This window comes from Ailuropoda melanoleuca, chromosome 20 (assembly GCF_002007445.2).
Source record: "Ailuropoda melanoleuca isolate Jingjing chromosome 20, ASM200744v2, whole genome shotgun sequence".
Lineage (NCBI taxonomy): Eukaryota > Metazoa > Chordata > Mammalia > Carnivora > Ursidae > Ailuropoda > Ailuropoda melanoleuca.
In genome coordinates, this window is record NC_048237.1 from 29409320 (window position 1) to 29436268 (window position 26949).

The 26949-nt window shown below is 47.4% G+C and overlaps 1 protein-coding gene across 4 annotated transcripts in view; it reads left to right on the plus strand.

The window, feature by feature from the left end:
• SAMD4A (sterile alpha motif domain containing 4A) overlaps window positions 1-26422 on the plus strand; it is a 206099-nt gene extending 179677 nt beyond the window's left edge. For all 4 annotated transcript variants that reach the window (XM_034648600.1, XM_034648601.1, XM_011225504.3 and 1 more), the window contains 5 exons: window positions 2399-2517; window positions 6798-6999; window positions 8352-8478; window positions 16252-16335; window positions 22030-26422. In XM_034648600.1, coding sequence (XP_034504491.1) covers window positions 2399-2517; window positions 6798-6999; window positions 8352-8478; window positions 16252-16335; window positions 22030-22058 — 561 coding nt within the window. In that variant the 3' untranslated portion in view covers window positions 22059-26422. The remainder of the gene's footprint in view (window positions 1-2398; window positions 2518-6797; window positions 7000-8351; window positions 8479-16251; window positions 16336-22029) is intronic.
• The last annotated feature ends 527 nt before the right edge of the window (window positions 26423-26949 follow it).

Genomic DNA, 26949 nt, shown 5'->3' on the forward strand with positions numbered 1-26949 from the left:
CCAGCTGTAGTGTCCAGGACTGAGAAGTGGCCACCACACTCAGCATGGCTGAGGGGCTTAATCCTATCTGCAGCCTGGAACAAAATGAGCCTGCTGCCCAGTGTTGAGTGAACGAGCTCACCCCTCTGGGTGGTGGTGGGGTATAAACATTTCGATCTTCTTGGATGTTCTTTGCCATTGCGGGAAATGTCATGTATGAACTGCTATCCTTGGAAGCACTTTGAATGCATGTCTATAAAGTGAGCCATTTCCTCTTCTGTCACTTAGAAACTCAGGGCAGCTGTTCCTCAGGCTGGCTCCAGACCAGCTTGGTATTGTAGTTTTGAGAACTTGAAGTCATTTGTTGGGGCTAAAGGTGATCGTTGAATGCCAAATGTGATGAACACTCATATACCACCACCGAAGGGCTGGTTTGTGCGACCACAAAAACCTGGGTAGAGAATCTATGAGCCGTAGGTATTGAAACATTACTAAGAGCTAGGCATTTCCTAAGTATTCTAAGTGCATTTCATGTGTTATCTCATTTAACCCTTACAACATCCCTTGGAGGGAGATAATATTCTCCTGGGTTTTTAGAAGGGACTGAGTGTTGGGTAAAGGAATTTGCATAAGGTGTGCAGGGATTTGAGCCCTGCCCATATCCATCCAGAGCCTTGCTCCGACCAACTGGCTTGACTCTCCTCCCCAAGTCATCTAGAATGCAGCTCCCCTGCATTCTGTGTTCTCACTCAAACTTTGGCAGAAGAAGCCAGTCAAAAGCAGAATCTATCCATCCCTTTCTTTATTCATCCAGCAGAAATGCTTGCCTTTCAGGGTTTCAGAGGCATTTGTGTATAGTTGGACACTCATGAAGTGTTGCCAACAAATGAGAAGGGACCACAAAGTTGGACCATGTCCTCACCTTGTAACCATAAGACCTTCCCACCATGTACCTTGCACAGCGTCTGCACCTTTTTAAGGAAGCATGGCGTCCCTTGGTTGGGTAGCCCTCCTTGATGATATCCTTAAAGGCATCTGGCTAAGGTCATCCAGGAGGAAGGGGTTTGCAAATCAATAATTTTTTCATGATATAACTAACATCTTTTTGCTTTTGTTGACATAGTTCTACTGTGTTTAGGTCCTTAAAGATTAAATGTCATCTGGAGAAAATTAAGCTGTCATGTTTTCTCTGTTTAAGGAATCCATTTCCTTTACGGAAAGGAGCCATATAGTCAGTTACTCTAAGTAATAGTTTATTGCTACTTAAAGGATTTCATGTCTTATTGACAAAACTATCCGGGCGTGTTATTTCCATCACTGTTACTGCTTCTCAGTCAAATCTGTGAGCTCTCCCACAGCTTGTGGACCGCAGTTCCAGGCACCTGACAGGGCATTCCTGTGTTGCATGCAGTGTCCTCAAAAACAATCTAGAATGCCACACATCATGTTCCATTTGCAGCGGAATTACCAGGGCACTTGCTGCAAACATCCTCTAGACTCCTGTCCAGATCTATTAAATCAGGGTCTAGGTGTGTGGGACGGGGCCTAGGAATCGGCATTTAATAGTCTTCTTGAGGGGTTCTATATCACAGATTTGAACGTCTCTGCCTTGGGGACTCATAACCCCTGTAAAGTCATTCCCCAGGCTTCAGTGTACACCAAAGAACACGATATAGATGACAGTGTGTTACGAAGCAGGTAAAACACCCCTCAATGCCACTTTCACTATAAAAGATTTGAAAAATCATCAGATCTACCTGTTTTCCTGAACTTTAGGCAAACTTTAGGTCAGGATTGGTGCACTGGGGTTTTTGTAGGGCATAGGGCCTCTCAACTGGAGATTTCTCAGCAAAGCTCCGTGCCCTACAAAAATCCCAGTGCACCAATCCTGACCTATAGTATAATACAGTATAGTATAGTGTAGTGCAATACACTAGAGCAGAGACTATACTCCATTTTTTGAAAGCCTGCAGACCACTCCAGGATGACCACACACCAACCATCAAGCAGATTGATTTTTGGAGTGGTTTAGCATTTCCATTGATTATGAAAATGCAGAGGGGCCTGCAAAAGCCAGAGTATTCAACAATCCATTCTTGCAATTCATTCTTGGTTAATCGAGAGAGTCCACAGTAGAGTGAGGAAGAAGGGGAAGGTGAGTACGGATCTGCCAGAAAACCAAAACCAAGCATCGTCAAAAGCTTAATGCACATACTTTACCAGGCAACCTCCAATGTCAAATAACTTGAATTGTCGGTACAGGTGGCTCCCAAGTGAAACTGACTGCTGTTTGGACCGGGTGGGAAGCAGGTGAAGAAAAGGCAGCTGCAGAGACTCTGATGTCCCCCCATTAATTGCATGTTCCTCCCTCTAATGCCAGGCTGTGCCACCCATTAAAAAGTCCTGTTTGTTTTTGCAGGCATTTACAGAGACTCAGAAAAAAAGATTGTTGTCATGGAAACAGCAGGTGCAGAAGCTCTTTCGGTCTTTCCCTCGGAAAACCCTTCTAGACATATCAGGATATCGACAGCAAAGAAAGTATGTTGGGATTTCATTCTTCTTAACGCACGGTGGTTCCCTGGTGCGCCGCTGCCTGCGTGGGTTCCTGGGCAGCACTGTGGCGGGGCACCATTCCTTGTCCACAAGGATGCCCTGTGGGGAGTTCCAGAATCGCACTCCTTAAACAGATGGGGTCGGGAGAAGGCTATAGAGAGAAAGCGTTCCCAGAAAAAGAACTGCACATGATCTTTTGTAATGCATTTCACATGATCAACATGACGGCATTAGTCCAGATGGGCATCGAGGGGACATGCGTATGATTGAACGAATGCCCACAAAACACTTAGTGGTTTATCCACAAAAGGGGGCCCTGAAAGGACAAAAATGGGTTGTTCTAGCAGCACCTTACGAGGTAGTGTCATTTTTTTCCTCCCTTCTCACTGTAGACTAGCTAATTATAGTTGGTGGCAGGGTGAAGAGCCCAGTGCCGGTCTATTTTGGGCTGAGCTGCAATCTCAGAGTGGAGCAGCACCATTCTTGAGTTTTCGTAGTACTTCAGCTTCTTGGATGCAGTTAAAAATAAGCCTCGTTGTACTTTAGAACCCATTACCTTAATCTGGTTTTAAATGGAGGAATCCAACTGCATATTAGAGGTGAATTACAGCTACAATCCGGAGGAAGTATTGAGGGGGGTGTGGAGTGAAGCCTTCAACAGTGACAGGCTGTTGGGGGGAGACAAAAGAATGATGGTACAAACATCATGAAAAATCAACTTTCTGTTTTACATTTTTTAAACATGAGCAGATAATTTTTTCACCTGCACCTGAAAAGTTCTGAATTCATTTCTCAATGCATATATAGAAGCTCTGTGTCGTTAACAGTTTTGGCATTTATTTGCAGAAGTGTTCCTTAAAACACCATTGTTTTATATCATTTGAGGGAGATAAGGATACTTGGGATTTACAAAAATTTTTCATTAAAGATTCATGGAAAAGTTGAAGTGTTATCATCTTCCATCATATATAACACAGTTATTTATTAAACAAACATTTAGCACTTACTGTGTGCCAAGTGGTATCCAAGCATTTAGGAATATTAATACATTTAATCCTTGCAACAAGCATATGAGGTAGAGTTGCTATTATTATCTCCAATTTACAGAGGAGTTGGTAGGCAGTGGTATCCAGGATTTGGACCAGGCAGGCCAGCACCAGCTGCAGAGTCAGTGCTCTTAACCCACTACACATGCCAGGCAGCTCTCACGGTCTCCAGCTGATGTGCAGAAAAAACAATCAGGCAGAGCGGCACTCTGTATGGCAGTTCCCTGGCTCCAAGTTCTCTGGGGTTGCCCTCCCTGGGGAGATGGGCTGGACCACCTGTGCACCCTGAGGATTCCTGAGAGCCCAGGTGAAGGACAAGGCAGGCTGATAGTCCTCCTGCCCAGGGGACTGCCCCCTTCCCAGGCTCCCTCTCTCTTCTTGTAAGGGCAGCCATACATGTCTCAAGTGAGAGAACTAGGTTCCAGACCCCTCTTGCAACACCAGGCCCTCAGGAAACACGTTCCAAGAGAAAGAAGGAATTTAAAGGATAAAGAGGAAGACAGAGCTTTTAAGCTCTTTGCTTCTCCCAAAAGTGTCATCCTCTGCCTCTGTTGGCTCTGCTTTGTCCTTGGTCCGTATCAGAGTTCCCATTAACCTTGACCTCTCTAGAGTATTATTAACTTACGTGTGTATTGGGCTACCCAAGGTTTGCCATATTGGAATCTTGATGGACCTGTTTTTATTGATTAGATAAGAATGAATTCAATCATCAATTGTGGATGTTCAACTGGAAGTTGCTAAATCTCTAGAAAAATAATTTGTTCTCATAAGTATTACCTCTGGGATCTTTTTATGCTATTAATTTGCTTTGAAGACCTGTTTCTCCCATAATATAAAGGTAACTGCAGCCCAGCCCCTGCTTGAATTATCACAAATATCAAACTAATTGGTTCTTATTAATCAGCCTCTTCACACATTTTGAGGTAATGAAATCAGTTGGCTAGATTTAGGAAATCAGAGAAAGACACAGATGGGCAGAGCAAAAGAATGGGAAATGAAAACTTACTATTGTCACTTTGTTCTGTCCCCAGAAAGAATAATTATGTCATTAAGCCTAGTGGTCTTAAGTAACCCTCAACAACTCCAGCTTTGTAATAACCAACTAAGGATGTCACGGTAGGGTCCCACAATCATTAGAAAGATGGCCTAGCCAAATTCTACCCCCATCTATCCTGACCCCAAAATGTTCTTGGCTCTACCTACCACATACAGCCCAGCTCATGCATCCTAACTGTAGGAGTCCCTAGAGCCCTCGTTTCTTCAGTGACTAAGGGTCCCATAGCAGAACCCTCTGCCCACATGATAATGCTTAAGAATATAACCTTGCCTTCCTGGAAGCACAAATCATTTTAGCATCACTCACTGACTACTGTATTTTGCATATGAAATAACTTTTTAAAAATCCGACCAAAAAGGAAAATGAGCAAAAAAGCTATCTGCACTAAATAAGGAAAAGTCTTAGAATACTGAGTCATCTGCCAGGTGGCCAATATTCCAACTCCAAAAATCAAAGGACAAGTTTTCATAGTTTAAAAAAAAAACAACCACTTGATCCTTGTTTCCACCTGTCATGGATCTCAGACTGTCTTTCCTCCAAAAGAGGTCTCCTAGATCGTGTGAAATTACTTTTACCCCCTCCTGACTCAAATTTCTTCTTTCAAACCGAAGAATTTTAATGTTCATAAAAAGAAGGAGGTGGGGAAGAAAGGCTGAGCTAGAGACCTGGAATCCATGAGTGACTTTTTCGCCACATTTAGATGAGTCCCTGACAGGAATCAGGAACCTTTTCCTTGGCCACAAAAACCTACAAGTGGAAAGACACAGGCCCAGAAATCAGTTGCAGCCAGCTCACCTGTGGAATTATTTTCCCTCCCCCTTTCCCCTTAGGAAATGTAGGCATCCTGGGGGAGAAGAGAAACATTTTCTGAGATCACCTGTCTAATGGCTTAGATGCCCCCCCCACACACACAATTCTCTTTCTCAGGAAATGACTATTTTGCAGCGCACACACACACCCCAACCCCCATCATCTTCAACTGGTTAAACTACGTCATCCCTGTCTGCTGGAGTCCCCTCACAGGCTTGGTACGGACCTCCCCTGTGTGGCTGGGAAAGCAAGTCTGTTCCATCTTGTGGCCGTTGGAGGTAAAGCATTTCGAGTTAAACCAGTGAATGACTAAAGCTGACTCTTCTTGGAAGGAATGTGCTGGTTCCTGAAACCCTACTGGCTGCTGTGTACCGTCCCGGAACCTGAAGCATGTTGGAGAAGGATGAGTTTTTGAGCGCTGAGGTCACTGGAGCAGTGGGAGTACAGCGTCCCAATGCAATGCCAGGGGTCCCCAGCAGCCTCCCTGGGTCCATGTGGGGAAGCATGCGACCTCCCTGTCTTTCTGCAGCAGGGAGGTCCTGTGGAGTGGGGAGCTGTTGGTGTCCTAGGTCCAGAGCACTTGTAATCATCATCATCTCCGTTCTCCTTCCCTACTCTCAAGCTGGGAATCAGACCCCCCAGACACGGGGTCAGGGCTTCTACAGGGAGAAGCATCCTGATGGCAGAGACCCATTCATTCGTTCATTCATTCAGCCTGCATTCACTGTGCCGGGAGCTGATGCAGGCACGGGACATGTAAGACTGATGAGGACAGACGCCATCTTTTCTCTCTTGGAGCTTACATCCTAGTGGGGCTCACAGGCTACTCTCTCCAAGTGTGCTACGCAGGCATCAAAAACAGACCATGGTGTGACAGAAGGCGCACTGATCCTGACTCTGCTGCTCTTGTGCTGTCTGGCTTCGTGTGAAGGTTCAAGGCCCTGGGACCCAGCATGGAAGACCGCTGAGGAGCACCCCAGTCAACCTCCTAGGCTCGTATTTCAGTGCTGTCCTCTGCTGCCCATGTGACCTTTGCAAAACTGTGAAGCTCTCTGTGTTCGTTCTCCAGCTGTAAAAGGGGATAGAGTGCCTACTTCATAGGGTAGTCGTGAAGACTGAAGAATCAGTGTCAAAGTCCCAGGATGGTGCATGTGATAGTCCCTCTCAGATGTCTCTTAGCTGTCATTTTAATCCTAGCCCTTTCCTGACACACAACTACCCTGTGCCCCTAGAGAGACCTCGTAACTGTCAAAATGTAAGCAGACTCCGGGGAGGCAGCCCACTAGCAGCCTGGGGTTTGGGAAGGGCTGAGGGTGACTGACAGTCTCTCCCTTCTCCGTTCCCTCTCACAGCCGCGGCTTTGGGCAGTCCAACTCCCTCCCGACAGCCGGCTCTGTGGGCGGTGGTATGGGCCGACGGAACCCGCGCCAGTACCAGATCCCCTCCCGGAACGTCCCTTCCGCCCGCCTTGGCCTCCTGGGCACCAGTGGATTTGTCAGCTCCACCCAGCGCAACACCACAGCCAACCCCACCATCATGAAACAAGGAAGACAGGTTTGTCCTGTGCCTGGGGAGGAGGGTAGGCCGCCAAGCTCGGGGCCTGAGGCTTCAGGACCTACCCCTACATGACCCCAAGGTGAGCGGAGAGGCCAAGGAGGGCAGCATTGAGATACAGTTGTCCCTGTGCTCAGAGGTAACCAGTTGCTTGCACTGTTTCTCTGGGAGCCAAAGCAATGCCATGGCTGTACCTGGCTTTGTGGGGATCGACTTAGCATGCCCTCCGACCACTTTAACCTTTAACCTTGGGAGCCCTGCATATGATATCCTGTAGGAGGAAATTCGAGACCTTTTGTTTGCCTTGCTTCTTGACCTGCCCCAGCAGACCTCACTACCTCCCAGATCTAGGTCCAAGAGGAGCTTGAGCATCTCAGGAGCTTTCTTGGCCTTTTTATTCATGGCAAATACCTCCTTTGTCACGGTCCCAGCTGTGGTGGAGAATCCAAAGGGGAGCCTGAGAGAGGTTATCAGAGAAAGAGCTGGAACATTCTCCACCTGTTCAAGGCCAGGCTGCCCAGAGGTCTCTACTGTGTGATTTAGAGCTGACTTCTCTCCCAAGGCTCCTCACCCACCATTCCTGTTTCCCCACCCTTCCCAGTGCCTTCCATCTGTGTGCCCAGCATTGTGGGGCTCTGCAGGTTAGGGCTGGGATCGGAGGGGCATGAGTCAGTCTGGGTTGTCATGAGAAACTAAGGAATGAAAGATTGGTTTAAAAACAGGAAAACAGCTCCAGGCAAAATGGGCAGGCTTTACTCTCTAGAGCATACACCACAGGGTATGAGAAAGCCCCACTTTCTGACCCATTGTGGGAAGCCCCGCATCAGTTCAAGAGGAAGTTACCACCAGGACACCCACATAATAATAAACGCAAGCTCAGTGTGCCAGCTCATTGCCAGCTGAAAGATTCTTTTTTCTCCCCCTCGCTTTGTAGTAAGTTGTAAGAATCTCAAAAAGAAAATCAAATGAGAGCCCCGAAATAGTTTGTGCTCTTCGTTGCAAACATTTATAGAACTCTTCCCATCTCTGAAAAAAAGTGATAGGAAAAGCAAAGGCAACAAAAGGGATAAAAAGAGTTTTGGAGATCGTGAGGGAGAGAGCCGTCCAGATTAAGCTGGGGCTTAGAGAGGCCTGGGGCTTGGAGAGGGGGATAAAATGAATGGAATCTAAACCCCCTCTCTGTAAATAGGCAGATGGGTAGCAAGAGCCTGCGAGGCCTCTTCCAGAAGTTAGCAAAGAGTTCTTCAGGGGTATTTGCCTCTTGAATTCTGGCTGGCGGCCCTGCTCCGCACCCCCTCCCCTGACCCCAGGGTGTCTGGACTAATGGTTTCCCCCTCTGCGTTTCTCACTAGAACCTCTGGTTTGCCAACCCTGGGGGAAGCAACAGCATGCCGAGCCGCACCCACAGCTCAGTCCAAAGGACCCGCTCGCTGCCCGTGCACACTTCTCCACAGAATATGCTGATGTTCCAGCAGCCAGGTAAGGCCCTGCACTTGATCTCTCTCTCTCTCTCCTCCCCCTGACACAGAGGGGAGGCCAGGACGCCAAAATAGATGCCCCTGTGAACCCAGCCGGAAAGTGCTTAGCCTCGACTGTCACCACGCATTCTTTTGAGCTTATAGAAGCCTTTCCTTTTTTAAACTGTGCCTTGCCAGCATGAATAGCGGCTGGTTGGCTGGGAGCCAGCACATGGAGCCCCAGAGTCGGTTGCAATCTGACGGGGATATTTTTGATACTAGTCATAATTCTAGATTGATTAAACCAACAATATCACTGGAGGGTATTTGGGGGAGTTGGGAGGGGTTCCATGTGCAGAGTGCGTGTGTCTGTGTGTGTACTTTGGGTGCATGTGGGCAGATGTACAGAAAGTGAAAGAGAGAAAGAGAAAACTTTGACGGCATTGATGCTAAGAGATTTACCCCTGGTTTGGGAGTACCTTGCAAACATGACTTCTTGGACTGGCCATCTTCCCTTTACTTGGTTAAAGAGCAACATGGTACTCTTCAAGTCAGCTGCACCTCTCACCGTGCCTTCTAAAACAGGGTCCCCGGAATGATGCACAGACAACAATCACTTGCACACTTTGTGCGGACAGTGACCTCTTAAGGAGTCATGAGTAATATAGAGCCATGCAAACAATGACTGCATCTAGCTTGATGACCTTCTAAGTGGGAAAATCAGACAGGTACAGGTGTTGTACCTGTAGGAAAATACCCACCCTAGGCAAGAGACATGCTCTCTACAGTAAGTCTTACAGGTGTTTAAGGAGAGGAAATCGCTGTGGTCTGGGTGGGCAAGAAAGCTTCTTGGAATTAGAGCTGAGCTTCAGGGCACAGAGAGTGAAGAAGTAGAAAGAGGAGTTGCAGGCAGAAGGAGACAAGGGAGCAAGACCGCAGTTTTACCACGTACCTCAGTGAGTTCTGGAAGCCATGGCTCAGCAAAGGGTCAGGGTGAAGTAGCAGTGAGTAGACCAAGGGAGCTGGAAAGATCGCGGCTGATGATGGGGGCTCTGAACCCAAGGCCGGGGAGCTCAGACCCCAGCCACTCTCAGTGGGGAATGTATGGAAGATTTTGAGTAAGTGTGTCTGAGGGAGTGAGAGAAAGGCAGGATGGAGATAGGGAGATACTGAGGAGGAATGGGGAAATGGTAAAGTGAGCAGTCACCACAGGTAAGGTATGTCAGGAAAGGAAGATGGTCCAGATGCTGGTTTAAACTTGTTTCATGACTTCTAGAACCTTTCCTATTTGTGCATGTTTGTTTGAAAGCTCCTTTTCTCTGTTTTGATACTTGTAGCTTCCTGGGAAGAAATATTTGATAAAATGTGGGTGTCGTGAAGGTCTTCTCCCTGGGTCATGTAGTCCCAACCTCTGTTTTCATGCAGAATTATGTATAATCCACTCTCAATAAAAGAGAATCTAGATGAGATTTGAAGACAACCTGGGCATGAGGAGATCTTTCACCTTGAACGTATACTTCTGACCCTGACCTCAGTCCTGGGACTGCAGCCCAGCCAGCTTGCAGCCTCATGGGAGCCCTAGCATAGCTGACCACTCTCCTTCTCCTTCGATCTCTATATACTTGTGGACTCCTTGCTCCTCTCTAACCTCTTGTCCCTTCCTTTGGCTTCTTCCAAGTCCTCAGTCCTCTGTTCTCACCATACTTTCCCCACATTCTCCTGTCTTAATTGGGAAGACCAGGCCCACCAGGAAGAGCTGGGCCATCCCTAGGAGGACTCTGTGAGTCTGTAGACACAGGTCTTCCATCTGCACCTTTGTTGCTCACTCCTGCTCAAGGCAACTATGACCCTAAGATTGTTCCCACCCTCTTCCCAAGTGCCTCTTGCTCCCATCGTTAAAAAATCAAGTAATACAGAAGGGCTTTTAAGGAAAAGTGACTGTCCCCTTCCCCTCCCTCTCCCAGCCCACAGTCTCATCTCCCAGAGACAGCCACTTATAACAATTTTCAGTTTTCCTGATAGTTAACCCAAAAGTCTCTAAATGATGTTCCTTGTATACTGGACTTAGAACTCCAGAACCCTTGGGGGTATTTTTTTGGAAAGGGGGGTTCAATTAGCCTCTAGCATAAGCAAATAAACTGGTGAGTACTAAACAGGAGCCACTCCTAAGTCCTGCCCAGCACACTAAGCCCGTGCCGGGTGGCTTTTCCGAGGACATGGTCATGAAGGACAAGGCAGGGCACAGCCAAGACTCGGGATTCCTGGCTCAGAGGCTGCAGAAGGTCACTGCTGTGGGAGGCTCCTCAGTCTTCAAGGTCATCCCTGCCCCTGGCAGATCAGACACTGGTTTTCAAGACCACAAGTCACGATCAGAACTCTTCCTTCTTCCCAAGGAGGCAGCCTCATTCACAGGGCAAGCCTGGATAACTGCCACAGCCAAGCCCAGATGAAGTTTTGTCCTAGATAGACGGCGTCTCTCGAGGATGGGCCTTGCCACTCAGAGCAGCACATCCTTGTTAGCTCGGCAGGTGTCTAGGGGCTGGCAGCCGGGGGGCAGGACCAACCTACAGGTATCGTATCAGAGAGTCAAAATCAGGAAGGCAACAAGTGGCTTTCATTTTACACAAGCAGTAGTGGTAGTAAACACAAAATGGAATACAGATGCATGTAACCAACCCTAAACTAGATCCTCAGAAAACTGTGGTTCAATACAGCAGAGTGGCTTCCTCCTGGCCATTAGATGTCTTCAGAGCATACATGTTAAACCAGATGGGTAAATCTTGAGGACTACAATTCATTCGAAGAAGGTTTTGATTCTGTAAACTTAAAATACTCCCATTAAAATGATGGAAGACTTTAAATGTCTCCAAAGAATATAGACAAGTCTGGGGGCTAAAACAAGCCCCCAAGTTGTATATCAATTGATCAGTCACCTGGCTTGCATTTGCAAGATGATCTCTTCTTTCCTGGATCTATAGGATTTGTGGACCCCTTGGAGGCCATGTCAGGGATGGTTTTTTAATTTATTCCCACAGGAACAGATTTTAGGTGTTTCCCAAGACATCTAAGTGATGAGCCACTAAGTGATTGCTGCTTCTCACTGGCCTCTGGCATGAGTAGGAAACACTAAGCTGGTCCTCCCAGAGCAAAGGGCGAAAGGGTCTGATACACTCACCAGTGGGGTGACTTGAGCTTAAAACAAGTGTGGTACCTGGTGTGGTCACATTCCCCCAAAAGGCAGGGTGTTTTCCCAACTGGAAAATTCATTTGGAAACTGCTTGCGGAAGGACTACCTTATCTTGGAAGCAGATCTGTTCCTGCTGACCCAGGCTCAGCCACCGTTGGGATCCAGTGAGAGAGGATCTCAAAACAGCCCTGGTGTAACACGGGGAAGCCATGGAGGCTTCTCACCACCTGGAGGGCCTGACAGGAAATGGCTGAGGGACCAAAAGCCGGCTTTAAAAGAAAAGCATGGGGAAGGGTAGGCTGGGCAGCCTCACAGAGCCACATTCTGGGGATCTCTTCCTTCCTGAACAAAACCATCTGCAAATTACCTTGGTGCTGCACTGCCCAGATGTAAGATGGATAAGGTGCCTTACACAGCAGCGGACGTATCTGTTCACCGTAGCAAACCTCCCCTATGTATTAGCTCATGACTGTATTTCTTCCACCATTAGAATGCTGCATACCTGGGAGCGCAGTGCCCCAAGCTATTACCATTCGTTGCCTCCTTAGTGTGAGTTTCAGATTCCTTCCAGAGAACTGCCTTCCATAAGAGTGGGGAGAGGAGAGTACCATCCATACACTGGGTCTTTTAGGGAACTGGAAGGCGCTGCCACACAGAGGAAGAGACCACAACAGGGACCCCCTTAAAGTATCTGATGCACATTGCTGTCTGCCTTCTGGTAGGTCAAGGCCAACAATCCTGCTCAGGACTGGTAGATAACAGGTAGAGGGGTTGGTGAATGAATCAACTGTGTCACAGCCAAGAACCCAGCTGGGCCTGCGCGCCCCTGCTTCTGAAAGTCAAATTGAGAGAGACCGACCTAGGTCTAAATGGTACCTCTAAGTCTAGAGACCTAGACGGTACAATATTGTCTTATACCATATTCTCATTATTTTTCATGAAAGCGTGGGTCCCAGAGGATTTGCACAGCACAAACTTCTGCAGGTTTAGGAATGAGGCCACCAGAGAAAAGCTGTGTTCCCATAGCAGATTCAGGGGTGCAACTTATTCCTCGTGTTCCTCTGCCGCTCTCCATGACCGTCTCTGCGATTATCAGTATGGCTCTCTTTCCCTGCCCACACCGATTTCTTTTCCTTCTGTTATTACTCTCCCCTGTCCTGCTTGGTTCCCATCTTCCCTGTCTCCCTTTCTTCCTTACACCCCTTAGCCAGTCCGGAATCCCACTTCATCCTCTGTGCCGTCCTCCTCAGCTTCTCTTTCCTGATTTCTCCCAGCAACCCCACTTCTCACTTACCACTTCTCACTTAACTTGAAGCCTTCCTAGTTACTCAGCAAGTAGCTTTGTCTGTTGTTGGCAAATTAGAATTCTAGAGGTTTTTCCGAGAATACCCCATTTCTTATTCTAAAGTACTAAAGATGCTGGCCTCTTCACCTCAGCCACAGGCACTGGGAAAGAGCTGCGGAATTGTGCCATGGGTGCCACACATGTGAGACTCAGCTGGGATGGCTGGTTTCTGCCAAGAAATAGCCTCATGGGGCCCCACCAGGTAGACACAACAGAAGCATTACGAATGGGTGGCTGCTCCCTTCCAGAATCTTCTTGACCCTGGGCTTGAGCATGAGGCTCTATACTTGTGGGACTTCTGGAAAGGCAAAATTAAAAAGTCCCAGGTCAGGCTAGACCCTGAGCATCCTAGGACTGAGGACCCTCACTAAATACTGGAATGGTCTGATAGGGGAAAAATTCCTGGTTCTCAGAGTTGTCATCTGAGTTAAGGAAACAGGTCTGCTTCAGGCTACAGCAGAATAAGGCCTTTTGGCCTTATTAAAGACATAAAACTTCATCTGCCTGGTCCATTACAGCTGGGGGCCCAGGCTAAATTCAATGAGTCCTTGGGGTAGCAGGAGCCAGGGTAAGAGCTGGCCTGGTGGGTCGTGTGCACCTGGGTGGCAGGAGATGCCCAAATGCTTCTCTGGGGCTTTGAGAGTTCTGCCCACCCAAGCCACACTTGGCTGAGGGCTTCTAGCCTGAGATGGAAGCTGTTATCCACCCAGCTGGTCTCCCTCCGTCTTGTATGTGTGGGGAGATGCCACGGATCTGTTTTTATCAAATACACAATTAAAAAGTCACACTATTAGGAAACTCTGGAGTGTGAACATATGGGCTTCTCCCAAGACTTAGAATTTTTCAGAGCCACTCTGAGAGTGGTGGGGGTCGTGACACCCTAGCATACCAGAGGGAAGAGCTGAGAGAGAAAAAGCAACCATGCCAACTTTCAACCTAAAAGAGCAGCCACTAAGGTTTGGAGATTCTAGAGCGGAGAGCCCCGCATTTCTCAGCCCCCTTTTTTGAACACGCAGTCCTAGGCTTGGAAAATGGCATTTTGCTGCGTGTTGGCAAGAAATCCTGCAGCTGAAACACTTCTCTCCAAATGTCGAGCATCTTTATTTATCCAAATCTCTCCACAGTGTTTGTTTAAAGGGGAGTGCTAGAGAGTAAACTAAATTTTACAATGAGCATATGGATGGTTATAATTGCTGAGGGTTTTTTTTTTCATATTTGCTAACTGGCTATATATAAAACTGTGTTTCTATTTTATAGATTTCACACCCTGAAGGCTGCTAATTTTGCATGCATATGATTTTCACATGAATGGATGAAAATACTAAAATACTCTTCCCTCTGGATTGTCTAATTGCCCCGACCCTACTCCGAGAGCAACAGTGGGTGGGCGCGGGAGAGACCCTTCCATTCTCCCTGGCTCCCGGCCCCCCAGAAAGCCCAATCGTCCTCTGTTCATGAATTGGCACAGTTGCCTTTCAAACCCATTGATGCAGGAACTTGTATCAGAAAGAACCCTATCTGCTCCCCAGTGCTTTTCGTATTGATCCATTTTGCCCATCTACTCTGAGAATTTTAAACAACAGAAATGACATCTGCCTCCAAATTAGCCGGTAATGGGGAACACAGATTGCATAGAAAACCTAAATGTATAGCTCATCAAGGGAAGCAAATACTTCGGTTTAGCCATTGGTTTCAACTTCCTATCCCACTAAACCACCAACCTAACCTCATTTGTCGTCCCACCCACCAGCCCCAAGTGCCCCCTGGTGGAGATTCAAAGGAACAAGGAAATGGCCTGAAGCTTGGGCCACCAGGATTTTTCCCCACTCATAGACTGAAGAGCTAAGGCCCAACAAAGAAGAGAAGTTTCCCAGAGTTGCATGTGAAGACAGTGGCAATGTTGAGATTCCCCGGCACTCAGAACATATCCTACTGATGATTTTTGTCTGCCCCCCAACCCCCACCATATGATTTCACAATTCTTAGCTGTCAGAGGTTCCATCTTTTTCATCACTCAATAGACACGAGTGAAGTGTGCCAGAAGACCATGGCTGGGTATTATGGGAGATTCAGAAAGAGATAAAAGCACTGTCACTGTCTGCAAGGCGCTTCCAAGCGAGTGAAAGACACTCAAGAGCTTCCCAGGATGGGGGGGCGGGGTACTGACAGTGAGGGCCCCAGCAAAACAGAGGAGAAGACTCCTACCAGCTGCCTCCCACTCGGGGGAGGAAGGACTGGAGCCTGGAGAGATAAGGACGGTCCAGATGGCAGAGGGGACTTTGTGGTTAGAATGCACACAGCATGGTCCCAGACAGTGAGGCCCGCCCAGGAGACATCTCAGACCTTCTAAGTGGCTGGCGGCTGCAAGTACTGACTAGCAGCTATAGTCGCTGCAGCATGCAGGAGTGTACCAGCTCTGGAGTCAGACCCCCATGAGTTCTTGTGTTAGCCAGCCAACCTGGCCAGTCACTCTGAGTCCCGCTCAAGAACTGGGCACTTGGCACAGTTGTGGACTCAGAAGAGGCGCTCACCATGTTGAGGTTTCCGTTTCCTTGTAACAATGCAGAAATGCGCCAAGCCCGCTTCTAGGCACCAGGAGCAGCAGAGCCAAGTCCTGCTCCAATGAAGTGAACATGGAACTTGGGGCAGGCAGCAAATAAAGAATGTGCCAGATGTTGGTGACAGCTGTGGAGAAAAGTAAAGCAGAGGAAAGGGATAGGGCTGGGAAAGTTCTGCTCACTTATAATGTCCTTTCTAAAGAGACAGTAGAGCCAGAGACGTGGAGGCAGGGAGAAAGAAAGTCATGGAAACATCCAGGGACCACCTTTCTGGGCACAGGGAACAGCAACGCAAAGACCCTGGGGTAGGAGAGGGCCTGGGATGGAATGAAGGGCTGGCAGAGCTGTACATGGGCAGGGGTTAATAAGGGCCAGATCACGTGGGCCTTGCAGGCCATGGCAGGGGGTTGGCTGTTAGTCTGATGGGAAGCCGCTGGAGGGTTCTGAGCAGAGGCCTGACAGACTCTGACTATGACCAGCTATTTTTAGTTACCAGTTTTCGTCCAGCTGCCCATGTTCACAATGGACTCTCTGCGTCTAACAGACTCATAGGTTGGTTGAAATCAGAGTGTAACTTACCTCCGTGCTGACCTTCACAGTCCCGAGTCCTCCCAGGGTGGAGTGGGTGGAGCCCCACAGCACCGTCCATACCTTCTCCTTGTTCTCAGAGTCTCTGTCACCAACATAACCCTTTGTCCCTTGCAGAATTCCAGCTTCCTGTGACTGAACCTGACATCAACAACAGGCTGGAGTCCTTGTGCCTCAGTATGACCGAGCACGCCCTGGGAGGTGAGTGGGTCCTCCTTGCATTTTACCGCATGCCTGGGAGAACTAGCAGCCATCTGCTGTCTACAGTCTGGCAGTAGCTCAGGAGGAATGGGAAAGGCGCAAGGAGAGGTAGGCAGGGGACAGACAGAGAATGGCCTCAGGGTGCTGTTGGATTCTCATCAAGCCATACCACACAGAGTAGCCCACAGTGCCCTGCTCCTCCTTTCCTGGGAGGTGAATCAGGGACCTGGAGACCAAGGCTGTCCCCTTATCCTCAGAGCTACCCACCCAGTGCACACTGAGCTCCTACCACAGCAGCTGTCCCAGCCAAATGCTGGGAGCTGGAGGAGTCAGAAACACAAGACATGGCTTTTAGTGGCAACATCCCCCCACAGAATTGGATTCTTTCCTTCTCGGCACTAGATCTCCCAGTCTGGTCCAAGCATATCCCAGCTTGTTCTAAAAATAGAATTTTTGAAACAAAAATCCCTGCTTGTTTTTATATCTCCCTGTTCCAAATGGCTTCCACAATGGCTGGAGCCCCAAGCAGTATGAGATGTCCTTCACAGTGTGACAGGGATGGTCTAGTTCAGTGTGTCTATGGGCTACAGCCCCATGAGGAGCTCCAGAAGCAGCTGGGTTGTCCCACTGTCTGTTTGGTCTGAAGCCCTACATCATCACCGGAGCCCCGGGAGGCCTTCAGTGCCCTCCGGGTACTAACCAAGTGCTTTTCTCCAGCCTGGACTCCGCGCCAGCCCTGGGGATGTTTGGCAGGCAGAGGAGAGATGTCCACCCCTTCCTGCCAACCTCCGGGAGGCTCTGAGTCAGAAAGGCCTCCTGTGACCCTTCCCAGTAGTCCTCTCCAGTTGGGATGTGCTCACCCACCCTGGAGATGGGCAGTCGGAACACCTAGAGCCAAAATGTGTGCTATCTGGCCGCGGTGGGAGAAAGGCTGCTGTCAGCTGCTGCTGCAGACAGCGTTGTCCTTCTGACCAGGGACTTTTAGATTTTTAGTGCCTGCAAACACGATCTTATCCTAACACCCAATATGAAACCAATAAATGCTCTGCATTGGAAAGTAAGGACTGCCCCCACCTGACCTCAGCTGTGCAAGGCTCCTCACAGCCCAAAGAAAGCCTCCATTCAGAACCAGAAGGGAGCTAGCTCAAGGCCTCCCAGGGCCTCTGACGGAACAGATGGTGGGAAGGCACAGCTCCTAATGTGACCTCCCCAGGGTTCCAGGAACCTCATTTGCAAACACTGCTCTCTCCCTTGGCCACTCAAATCCTAGAGCCTTCACAGCATCATTGGTCCATCCCTGGCACCTCTGTGGGTAAGTGCCACCAGCTCCTCTTCTTCAGCTAACCAAGGAGACTGGGTCAGCACACTGATAGCCCCTAATGAGTAACAGGAAACAACCCAAAGGTCCATCAAGAGATGGAAATGGATGAACGAAATTCAGTATAGCCAGACAGTGGAATATCATTCAACTTAAAAATGAATAGAGTACTGATCCATGTTACAACATGGATGAACCTTGAAAACATTACACTAAATGAAAGATGCCAGACACAAAAGGCCACACGGTGTACAATTCCATTTAGAAATTCATGAAATGTCCAGAATAGGCAAATCTATAGAGACAGACAGTATAGTTTAGTGGTTGTCAGGGGCCAGAGGGAACTGTTGAGTGGAGAGTGACTGCTTGATGGGTACCAGATGAAAATGTTCTGGAATTAGATAGTGGTGATGGCCGCACAACTCTGTGAATATACGAAAACCTCTGCACTGTATGCTTTAGAAGGGTGAAATTTGTGGTATGCAAATTATACCTCAATTTTTTCAAAAAGGGAAGCCTCCCAGACCCTGAGAATTCAGGCCAAGCTCAGCCCACTGCAGGCAACCCAAGCTCCCTCCCACCCAACCATGGCTGGTGAGTGAGGAACTCCCGCTGCCTTTCAGAGTTAGCAAGAACTAACCTTCTTCCCCAGGGCTTGATATATCTCGGATAATTGGCATGTTGGAAGCCCTTATCTAACTGCTAAGTGCTAACATTATCATCATTAGTAGCAAGAATGCCAAATGTTCTTTATTAAAGGGAGGCTTTCATTGAAAAGGGTTCATTGTTTAGCTCATTCTTCTACTTTTACAGAAAACCTCTCTGAACTGATGTTTTTTTTGCTAATGTTTTCATCTTGTTAATCTCCTAAGTCTTTTTATTGCTCTGTTTTTCCTCAATAATCCTCTCTGGTGGGAAGCCTCGTAAGCAGTTTCTGGAGCAGAGAGTGCAAATTAAGTTCAGGGTGGCCCAGTTGGGCACAGTGGCGGTGAGCCCTCCCACACTATGACTGCACCTCTCTGCTGGCCCACCTCTTCCAGGTGCTCGGAGGATGACATTGCTGTGGACAGAATGCCAATGAATTAAATCATTTTACAGGAGGACAAATAATTTGGAAGAGGAAAGCAAAGTAAAAGAGGTTCCTCTGCTTGTGTCTCAGGACAGGATGGGAGGGTAGCCAAGTTCCTGGGACATCACATCCTATGTAGGTCTCTCTAATGTGGCTGGTCCATGAGCCCTGGGCCTTGAGGGCTCATCCTTCTGTGCTGACATCTCTGCTCTCAGTGTCTTCCACTAACTACAACCCTCCTGGTGCTAGTCTAAGCCATTTCTCTCTTTGGCCTTCCCTTTCCGTCTCTTCTTTGCCCTCCCCTTGGCGCCTCCAACAGAACCCATGAGGAAGCCCAGGAGGTGGGTTACCTCTGCCATCTTGGTTTGTGAATCTTTATTTAAGGCTTTCATCTGGCTCTGTTGGGCCTGCTCCTGACTGGTGACTCCAGGTATAAAGGAAGACTCAACACCAAGCCTGGCTGCTATCTTCCTCCTGCACAGGGATTATATGGGCAGGAACAGCCACGGGCACAAAAGCAAGGCTCCTCCAAGCAGGACAGAGTCTGCAGTGAATCCTACCATAAAGAGGGATGCCTAGTCCATTCTCTGATGCTCCAGGATTCATGTTTTCACATGATCCCCTTGCCATTCCTTCTCACCTTCTTTCCTTATTCCTTCTTGGGACTCAACTGCCTCACTTCTAGCTGATATGGAGACTTTGTCCAAATTAGAAAAAGTCTCCACTTTCTTAAGATGCTGTTCTGCCACTGATTTGATATTTGTCATAGTAACTATAAAACCTATAATGAGGGGCGCCTGGGTGGCACAGCGGTTAAGCGTCTGCCTTCGGCTCAGGGCGTGATCCCGGCATTATGGGATCGAGCCACATCAGGCTCCTCTGCTATGAGCCTGCTTCTTCCTCTCCCACTCCCCCTGCTTGTGTTCCCTCTCTCATTGGCTGTCTCTATCTCTGTCAAATAAATAAATAAAATCTTTAAAAAAAAAAAAAAAACCTATAATGAATACATGTAAATGGTGCTCCCTGGAGTTGTACACCTTGTACGACTATAAATGGTGCATCTGGACTTACCTGTTGTTCATTTCCCTGCAGATGAATACTGTCACCCTTGGAGGATGAGGCATAGGATTGGAATTCAATGAAAATGCAGTTTGGGATTGGGTTATTTGAGATTTTCATGTTTCTAGCTCCCCACTTACACAGCTATGAAGAGTTGGCATTAATGAGTAGCCCAGTGAGCCCTGGCAAGAGTGTGCACTCCACTCCTACAGACAAGGGAGTGACCTCTACACACCCACACATATGTGTGTATACTTACACGCACCCACTGTTTCCCATGACCCATTACCACTGCAGAACCACCATAAGAGGCTCAGGTTAACACCTGCAGAAGTCAGGGAAAAGGTTACTGATTATAAGTTCACATCTGGGGGCCTCTAGGATTGATGGCCTGATTACCACAAATGCTCCTGGGGTCGTTTGCTTTTCTTCTTTTAAATCTCTTCAAAAACTATATGGAAATTTATAGACACACTCAAGTACAAGCAAAATTGGGAAAATCTGAGTAAGATCAGTGAATTGTGTCAACATCAGTATCTTGGTGGTAATATTATAGTTTTGCAAAATGTTACCATTGGGAGAAACCCAGCATACTGGGAAACCTGGTACTGTCTTATAACTGCATGTAAACCTACAATGATCGCAGTAAAAATTTCAATTAAACATCCCTCCTTCAAGTCCTTGCTGGCAAGACACTAGGCTGGCACCACCCACCAGGAGGCTAGGAGGCCTGTGCAGTGGACTCACTACTCCTCCATATCACTTAGGTCCTGCAGCTTTCTCTGAATACTCTGCCACTCCCCTCTCACACCTGAGTTCTGCCTACTGGATCTAGATGCTCCTCCTGATAGTCCAGGTTTGTGACATCAAGGTTTAGACCAGGACATACATACCTGCAGATGTTTAGATATCAGCAAAACCAGGGAGGCATCCTGCATCCCTCCCTGGCCTTCATTTACGATCTTTTTTACCTCCTATGATGGCTCATCCATGCTTCTCTCTGCTCACTGGATAAGCCCTTGTCAGACAAGCCCTAGTGTGGACCATTATAGGGGCCCTCCTCCCACCAGCCTTGTCCTTTTTTAGGTCATCTGACACAGCTGCCAGAGAAACCATTCTAAAATCAGATCTAATTACTCTACTACTGCTTAGAATGCCCCAATTACCAAGTCCAAGCTCCTGTTCATAGTACACAAGACCCTTATGGTCTCATTCTGGGGATTCTCCTATAGTGCCATGTGTGAGCAGATAACCATAAAGGAGCTGGGCAGCCACTAGCTCCCTTGGCAGTCTGTCTCAGTCATGGCCTCTGTCTCTGAAGTGCAGGTCCTCCACTTTATAGCCTGGTCTCACTGACTCTCCATAATGTAGACACAGCCTGTGTTGGGTAGCCTCAGCATTCACCCACTTCCACAGGATCTTTCAGTTCCCAGGGCCCACAATCTCTAACTATGGTGTCTTCCCCTAACCAGATTCTTGACACAGAGAAGCTAGATCAGTTTGGGTCAGCTGCATCCCCCTGATCTGCTCAGCTGTGGCCAGGGCTCAGAGTCACAACCACATCATGCCTGGTCTTTCAGCAGGGACTTGGTCAGAGGGAGATGCTGCCAAAGAAAGCAGTGTGAGCTAGGCTGGTCCGCCTACATGTCTGTTGCAGCACCCTGGCCAGGCTCCTCAGCACAGCTCCTGCCACTCCTCCATTCCCCCATCCCTCATCCTAAACCTCATCCAGCTCCACATTTGATGACCCAACATCACACCTATGCATGAGCTGTATGCCCTCCCCACACCCTCTTCCTTTCCTGCTTCCTCCTCTCTTCTCCTACCAGCACCATCTTACAAAAGTCATTTCCTTTCTCTGATAAACTGTCCTTGACTTCCAGGGGCAACTTAAATCTTCCTCCCTCCATTTTTCCTGCTGTGCCTGGGTGCATACCCCACCATAGCAAAGATCACTCCGACATTGCTGTGGCTTTACAGATCTGTCCCGCCTAGGATGTGTGTACTTACAGGATGAGGACTAGGTCTCCCGTCTTGGTTCCCAGACTCGTTACCGTTCCTGGAAAAATGGCTACTCTGCAGATTTTGAGTGGTGGGTGTGTGACTGAAGGGAGTGGATGAATGGGTAAGTTTGGTCTTCGCCTGCCTTCAGAGACCAGGCAGCCCAACGTGCACAGTGTGCGACTAGGTGGCCGTGAAGGGAATGGTTTTGCTCACCTGTCCCCATCGTGTATTCTTTCTCTCCCAGACGGGGTTGACCGGACCTCCACAATCTAGAAGCTGAAGATGAGAGCGACCGCGCTGGCCGTGAAATCGACTGCTGCGGGTCCAGTGTCAGCCATCTTCAGGGTTGCACGGAATCCTCCGAGATACTTTGCAGCCTTTTTTTCCCCTGGTCCCTCTCCCATTTTGATTTTGTGAGAGCGTAGGTCGCCCTTGTAAACATATCGGTAGACCGGGGACTGGTTATTTTGTCATTTGTTTCTGTCACGGGATGGCTTGGTGTGCGGGGCGGGGAGGGGGCTCTAGGGAAACGTGGGACTGGGAGGGGATGGAGAGGGAATGCAAGTGGCTTCCTGGATGGAGAGAGGGGGAGAAATGAACAAAAAGAGTACCGCCGTGAAAGAGCTGAGAGAGACGCGGGAGGGAGGCCGCCCCCTGGCCCCGGGGCGCCCCTCACAGCCCGCCTCCGCCGTCAGGCCACAGGACGCAGTCGTGGGCGAGTGCGACCAAAGCAAGATGGCGGCCCGCCCTCTCTGCCGCCCGGATCGGCTTTCCCTGAGGACCTGGCTTGGAGTCGAGCTGCAGGAGAGGGCCGCTCGGCACCGGCGGCAGAGGGGGAACGCTCCCTCCAACAAAATTTCAGAGAAACTTTGATTTGTGTATTGTTTACATAACAATTTTAAAGGGTACATAATGTGTAAAGAGTTTGGATAGAACTTCTCTTCAACTTCTCTTCATACTATGGTTTTTGTAAAGGATTTGTTGATATGGATTCATTTTTTTCCCTCTATTTTTATAATAGCAGCAGGGTTGTCTCTTAAAATGGCTGCCGAGCCGTGCTTGCCAGGAAGGCGGACGCGTCACGTAGGCCGAGGAGGCGGCCGTCTCTCGGACGCGGCTGCGCGGTGCGTGCAGGTGGGCTAGCGGGACGGGACGAGCATGTGGCGGGAAGCGCGGGGAAAGGACTGAGGAGTGTGATGAGTTAGGGTCTGTTCGCAGGTCACCGCGAGATTCTAGAAAAATCCTGTGGCCCCTTTCTGGGCTGGATTTGCTTCTCACCCAGAGACCTCCCTTCCTCCCCACCCTACTGGGGTTTTCATACTGTCGCCCCCTGCCTCGCTACACACACACACACACACACACACCCACACACACGTGTACAAGTTCCACTGGAAGAAAAATGGCAAGAAACGACATTTTTCCCTTGCAAAAGGCCTTACTATCCGATAATGAGCTCAAAAGACCGCTTCCACTGCGATTGTGCGCAGGAGCCTGAGCCTGGGGCTGCATCCCCCTGGCTCGCTCACTGCTGAGGAAGAGGAGAGCAAGACCCAGGACGGTGTAGAACTGGTCAGACAGCAAGTGGCAGAGAGAGCGTGCGGGGAGACGTGCAGTCCACGCGGCCAGGCGGGCTGTGAAAGAAGATGTGGGAAAGGGCAGCTTCAGGATGGAAACGTGGTTCTCTCCACGTGTACGTCAGGGATTTGCTGTGGTGTTGGCTGATTTCTCTCTCCAGCCGCACAGAAGAGAGGTAAAACCAGTCCTGACGTGGTGAGAGATGCACAGCTACGCTACCATAAAGTAATAGCTCTGTTTCTTAAGGGCAAGAAAGACTACGTTTGGGATTCGATGCAATGGAGGGTATTAAAGGAAATCAAAGAGGAGTTGTGCTCTGCACTGGAAAATTGGGTTGTGTAAATGATGGTATGAATGCTCAGCCAGAGGCGAGATCGGGGAGCCGGTATAAGGCCTGTTTATTAAATGGGTGAGTCTGGTGCTATTGCTTTTAGCGAAGTCAGAGTCGAAATTGAAGAGATCAGACCATGAAAATAACTGCGCTCGCTTATGGTTATTTAAACAAACAAAAAAAAAAGTTAATGAAGTAAATACAAATTTAAAAGGCCTTAATGAAATCTAAACAACTTTCTTTTACCTTCGAGATTAAAAATGTGCACCCAATTTAGCCTAGCTTTTCAAGTTTTTTAAGGTTTGAAAAGGTGGGAGCATCTTAACTGTAGAGAGCCTTTAGCAAGCAAAGGGGGCTTGAACCCACAATATCATGTTTGCATTAAGAAAACAGACCTCCCCGTGGGTGACTACATTCTAAACATGCAAATCCATGTGCAGAAAGAGGCAGCATTTTTTAGTTGATTTTTTTTTAACCAAGTGCCATTAACATTCATCCTCCACACCCCTGTTCTAAACAAGCTTAGTGTTACTTGGGGAATGTGTTGGGATGGACGATCACATGTAGGGCAGGAAGAATAGATCAAAAATGTTGAAGGCCAAAGGTAAGACCCAGAGGGTTTGCGAAGGTGTTTTTTGGATGCTAAGAAAGTTAATAAAGAGAAGAAAAAACAAGGGTATTACACATCTTGTGGCGAAATGAGAAAGCATTCAGATCTGCTGCAAAACACATATATCCATAAAGACTTGGGTTGTTCAGAAAACAGATTGTGAACACAATCACATTAGCATGAATCCTTTAAAAGGAAGAAGACCTTAAAGTATTTGCAAATCTGGATTTTTATTTATTCCTTCACTGAATATAGAAACAATGGTTATCTGATTATTAGAGATATTATTTTGGATATGTTACTTATTAACTTGCTATGGCTGGTAACCATGATAAAGTCTGTTATTAATAACAACATAATTCTTTTTTTAAAAAAAAAAGCTTATTTTTCATTGACTGTGTATAGTTTTATCTACTTAGTTGTGTTTTGCTATTAGTGTTTTAATTTTTTTTTTAAGTTGAGTGTTCTGATAAATTTTAGGAGCCTGTCCCCACCTTGTTTTGAGTCCTGTGTTGACTGCAGGTATACAGCTCAATTTTAAAATCCTAAAGCAAAAGAACTTTATTTATAAAAAAAAAAAAATCAAACAGTTGCATGCATAAGTCTGTGAAGTCGGATATTTAGTAATAAAGCGGCAGTGCCTTTTTTTGTATTTACCCATTGACCCCCAAATGCAACTGTTTTATATTAATAGTAAACATTAAAAATCTTAGAGTAAAATCTATTTCACTACATGTTTCCCCCCCCCTTTTTCTGATTTAAGCAGTATGTATTTGGCATCTCTACACTGTCCTAGGGACAGTGGTGGTCTATGATATTGTTACCATGTATGATGTTTTATTGGTGCTTTTTATTCATAGTGGTTTCTTACCAGAAACAGTAGGAAGACACACATGAACTGTGTACAAGAATTGAAACATTGCTGCTGATATGTGTCTTTTTCCACACGCTTTTTGAGTTTCACTTTTTAAACAAGGGCCAGCAAGCAAAATAGATGCTGCTGGGTCTGCCTGCAGAGGGCGGCTGTTTGCACCAAGCTTTCAAATCCTGTGTATTGATGGTCCCTTTTTGGTACTCAGGATTGGAACTACAGCTGGGCCCCCATCTCCCATTCCTTTGAAGAGACACTGAGGGAAACAAGGTTTTCTTTTGAGGTGTCATTGGCTGCCTTTTTCGGAATGGGAGCCTTCTCCGGGTCTTGTGTTCTTCTGCACCTCTTGTAACGACTGCCGGTGCAAGGTTTGTAGACGTGCATTCCCCAGCTAGCACCAGGATCCCCCCAAAAGCCTGGGCTGGGGGACTGAGCTGGGCTGAATGCATAGGCAAGCAACCAGAAGGGCAGCGAGGGGAGGAAAGCAGGCCCCAGTCTCGTTGGCCCTCTGGAGATGTCTGCAGCAGGCGGCTCCAGCTTGGGTGCAGGGAAGCAGCCTGACCAAGGCACTCGGGTGTGCCTGTTACAAGAAGGACCTGCGGAAGGATAATTTGCACATGGGGCTGTGATAACACTAATGTTGATTTTTTTTTTTTTACAAGTCATCCAGAGATGTTTGCAAAGTGAGTTTTATTTTTTTGTAATTCCTTTATCTTTACTTAAAGGTGAATGTGTATTCCTCTGGGAGGAATAGGAAGAAAACAGGAATGTTAATAATGTCAAACAGAAGACTTCCTCCCTTATTAATATATAACCCTCATGTATTTATGCCTAATGTAAGCTGACTTTTAAAAAGCTTTCTTTCGTTGCATGCCCCGTGCAGGCATCCCTGTTGTACATGCATGCCTCTCGTCCTGTTTTCCTGTATAAAGTTAGTGAACAAAGAACTATTTTTGCCTAGTTCATGTTGCCAAGCAATGCATATTTTTTAAATTTGTCATATATGGAAATAGCATGTTTGTTACATGTAAAGCTTTACTGATATACAGATATACTAATGTTTGAAGATGCTGTTCTTTGCAAGTGTACAGTTTTCAAATGTTGTTACCAGTGAAACACCCTTGTGGTTTAAACTTGCTACAATGTATTTATTACTCATTTCCTCCCATGTAACTAAGAATCATGGCTATATTTCATATCAACGTTATATTGAAAGTGAAGGGAAATGATTAATACAAGGTTTTGTAACACTGGTGTGTGTGTCTTTTTTCCTTTTTGTTGATCTGATCGATTAGAAAACAAGAACTAAATCTTAGAAATAAGCCAGCAAGGAAGAATGAGCATGACATCCCTGTGAAGTATTACCACCTGACCAATCTATGCAAACTATGCCTTCAACTATGATTCACTTTTTTTTTTTTAAACAAAGGAGTAAGAGGAGAAGTATAAAAATTTCTGCAGCTTGATATGTGCCCTGAGTAGTCAATAAATGCATCACCTCCCTTGAAGGCATGTTTTTAAATACAAACTCTATCCTTGTAGATGATATTGTTTATAGCTTCCTCTCCATCCTCAATGCTTTTGAAATCATATTTCACCCCTTAACCATGGCATAAAGAAACTGCAGCCTCCTTGGAGCCTTGGGGTTTTAACTACACATGGCTTGAATCTCATTCTAATACCTCTGATTCCAGTATGATATTTGATATAAATTCTACATAATGTCAATTAAGCATATGGTTGAAGAGACTAATGTGGGTTTGAAATCTGTGGCTGC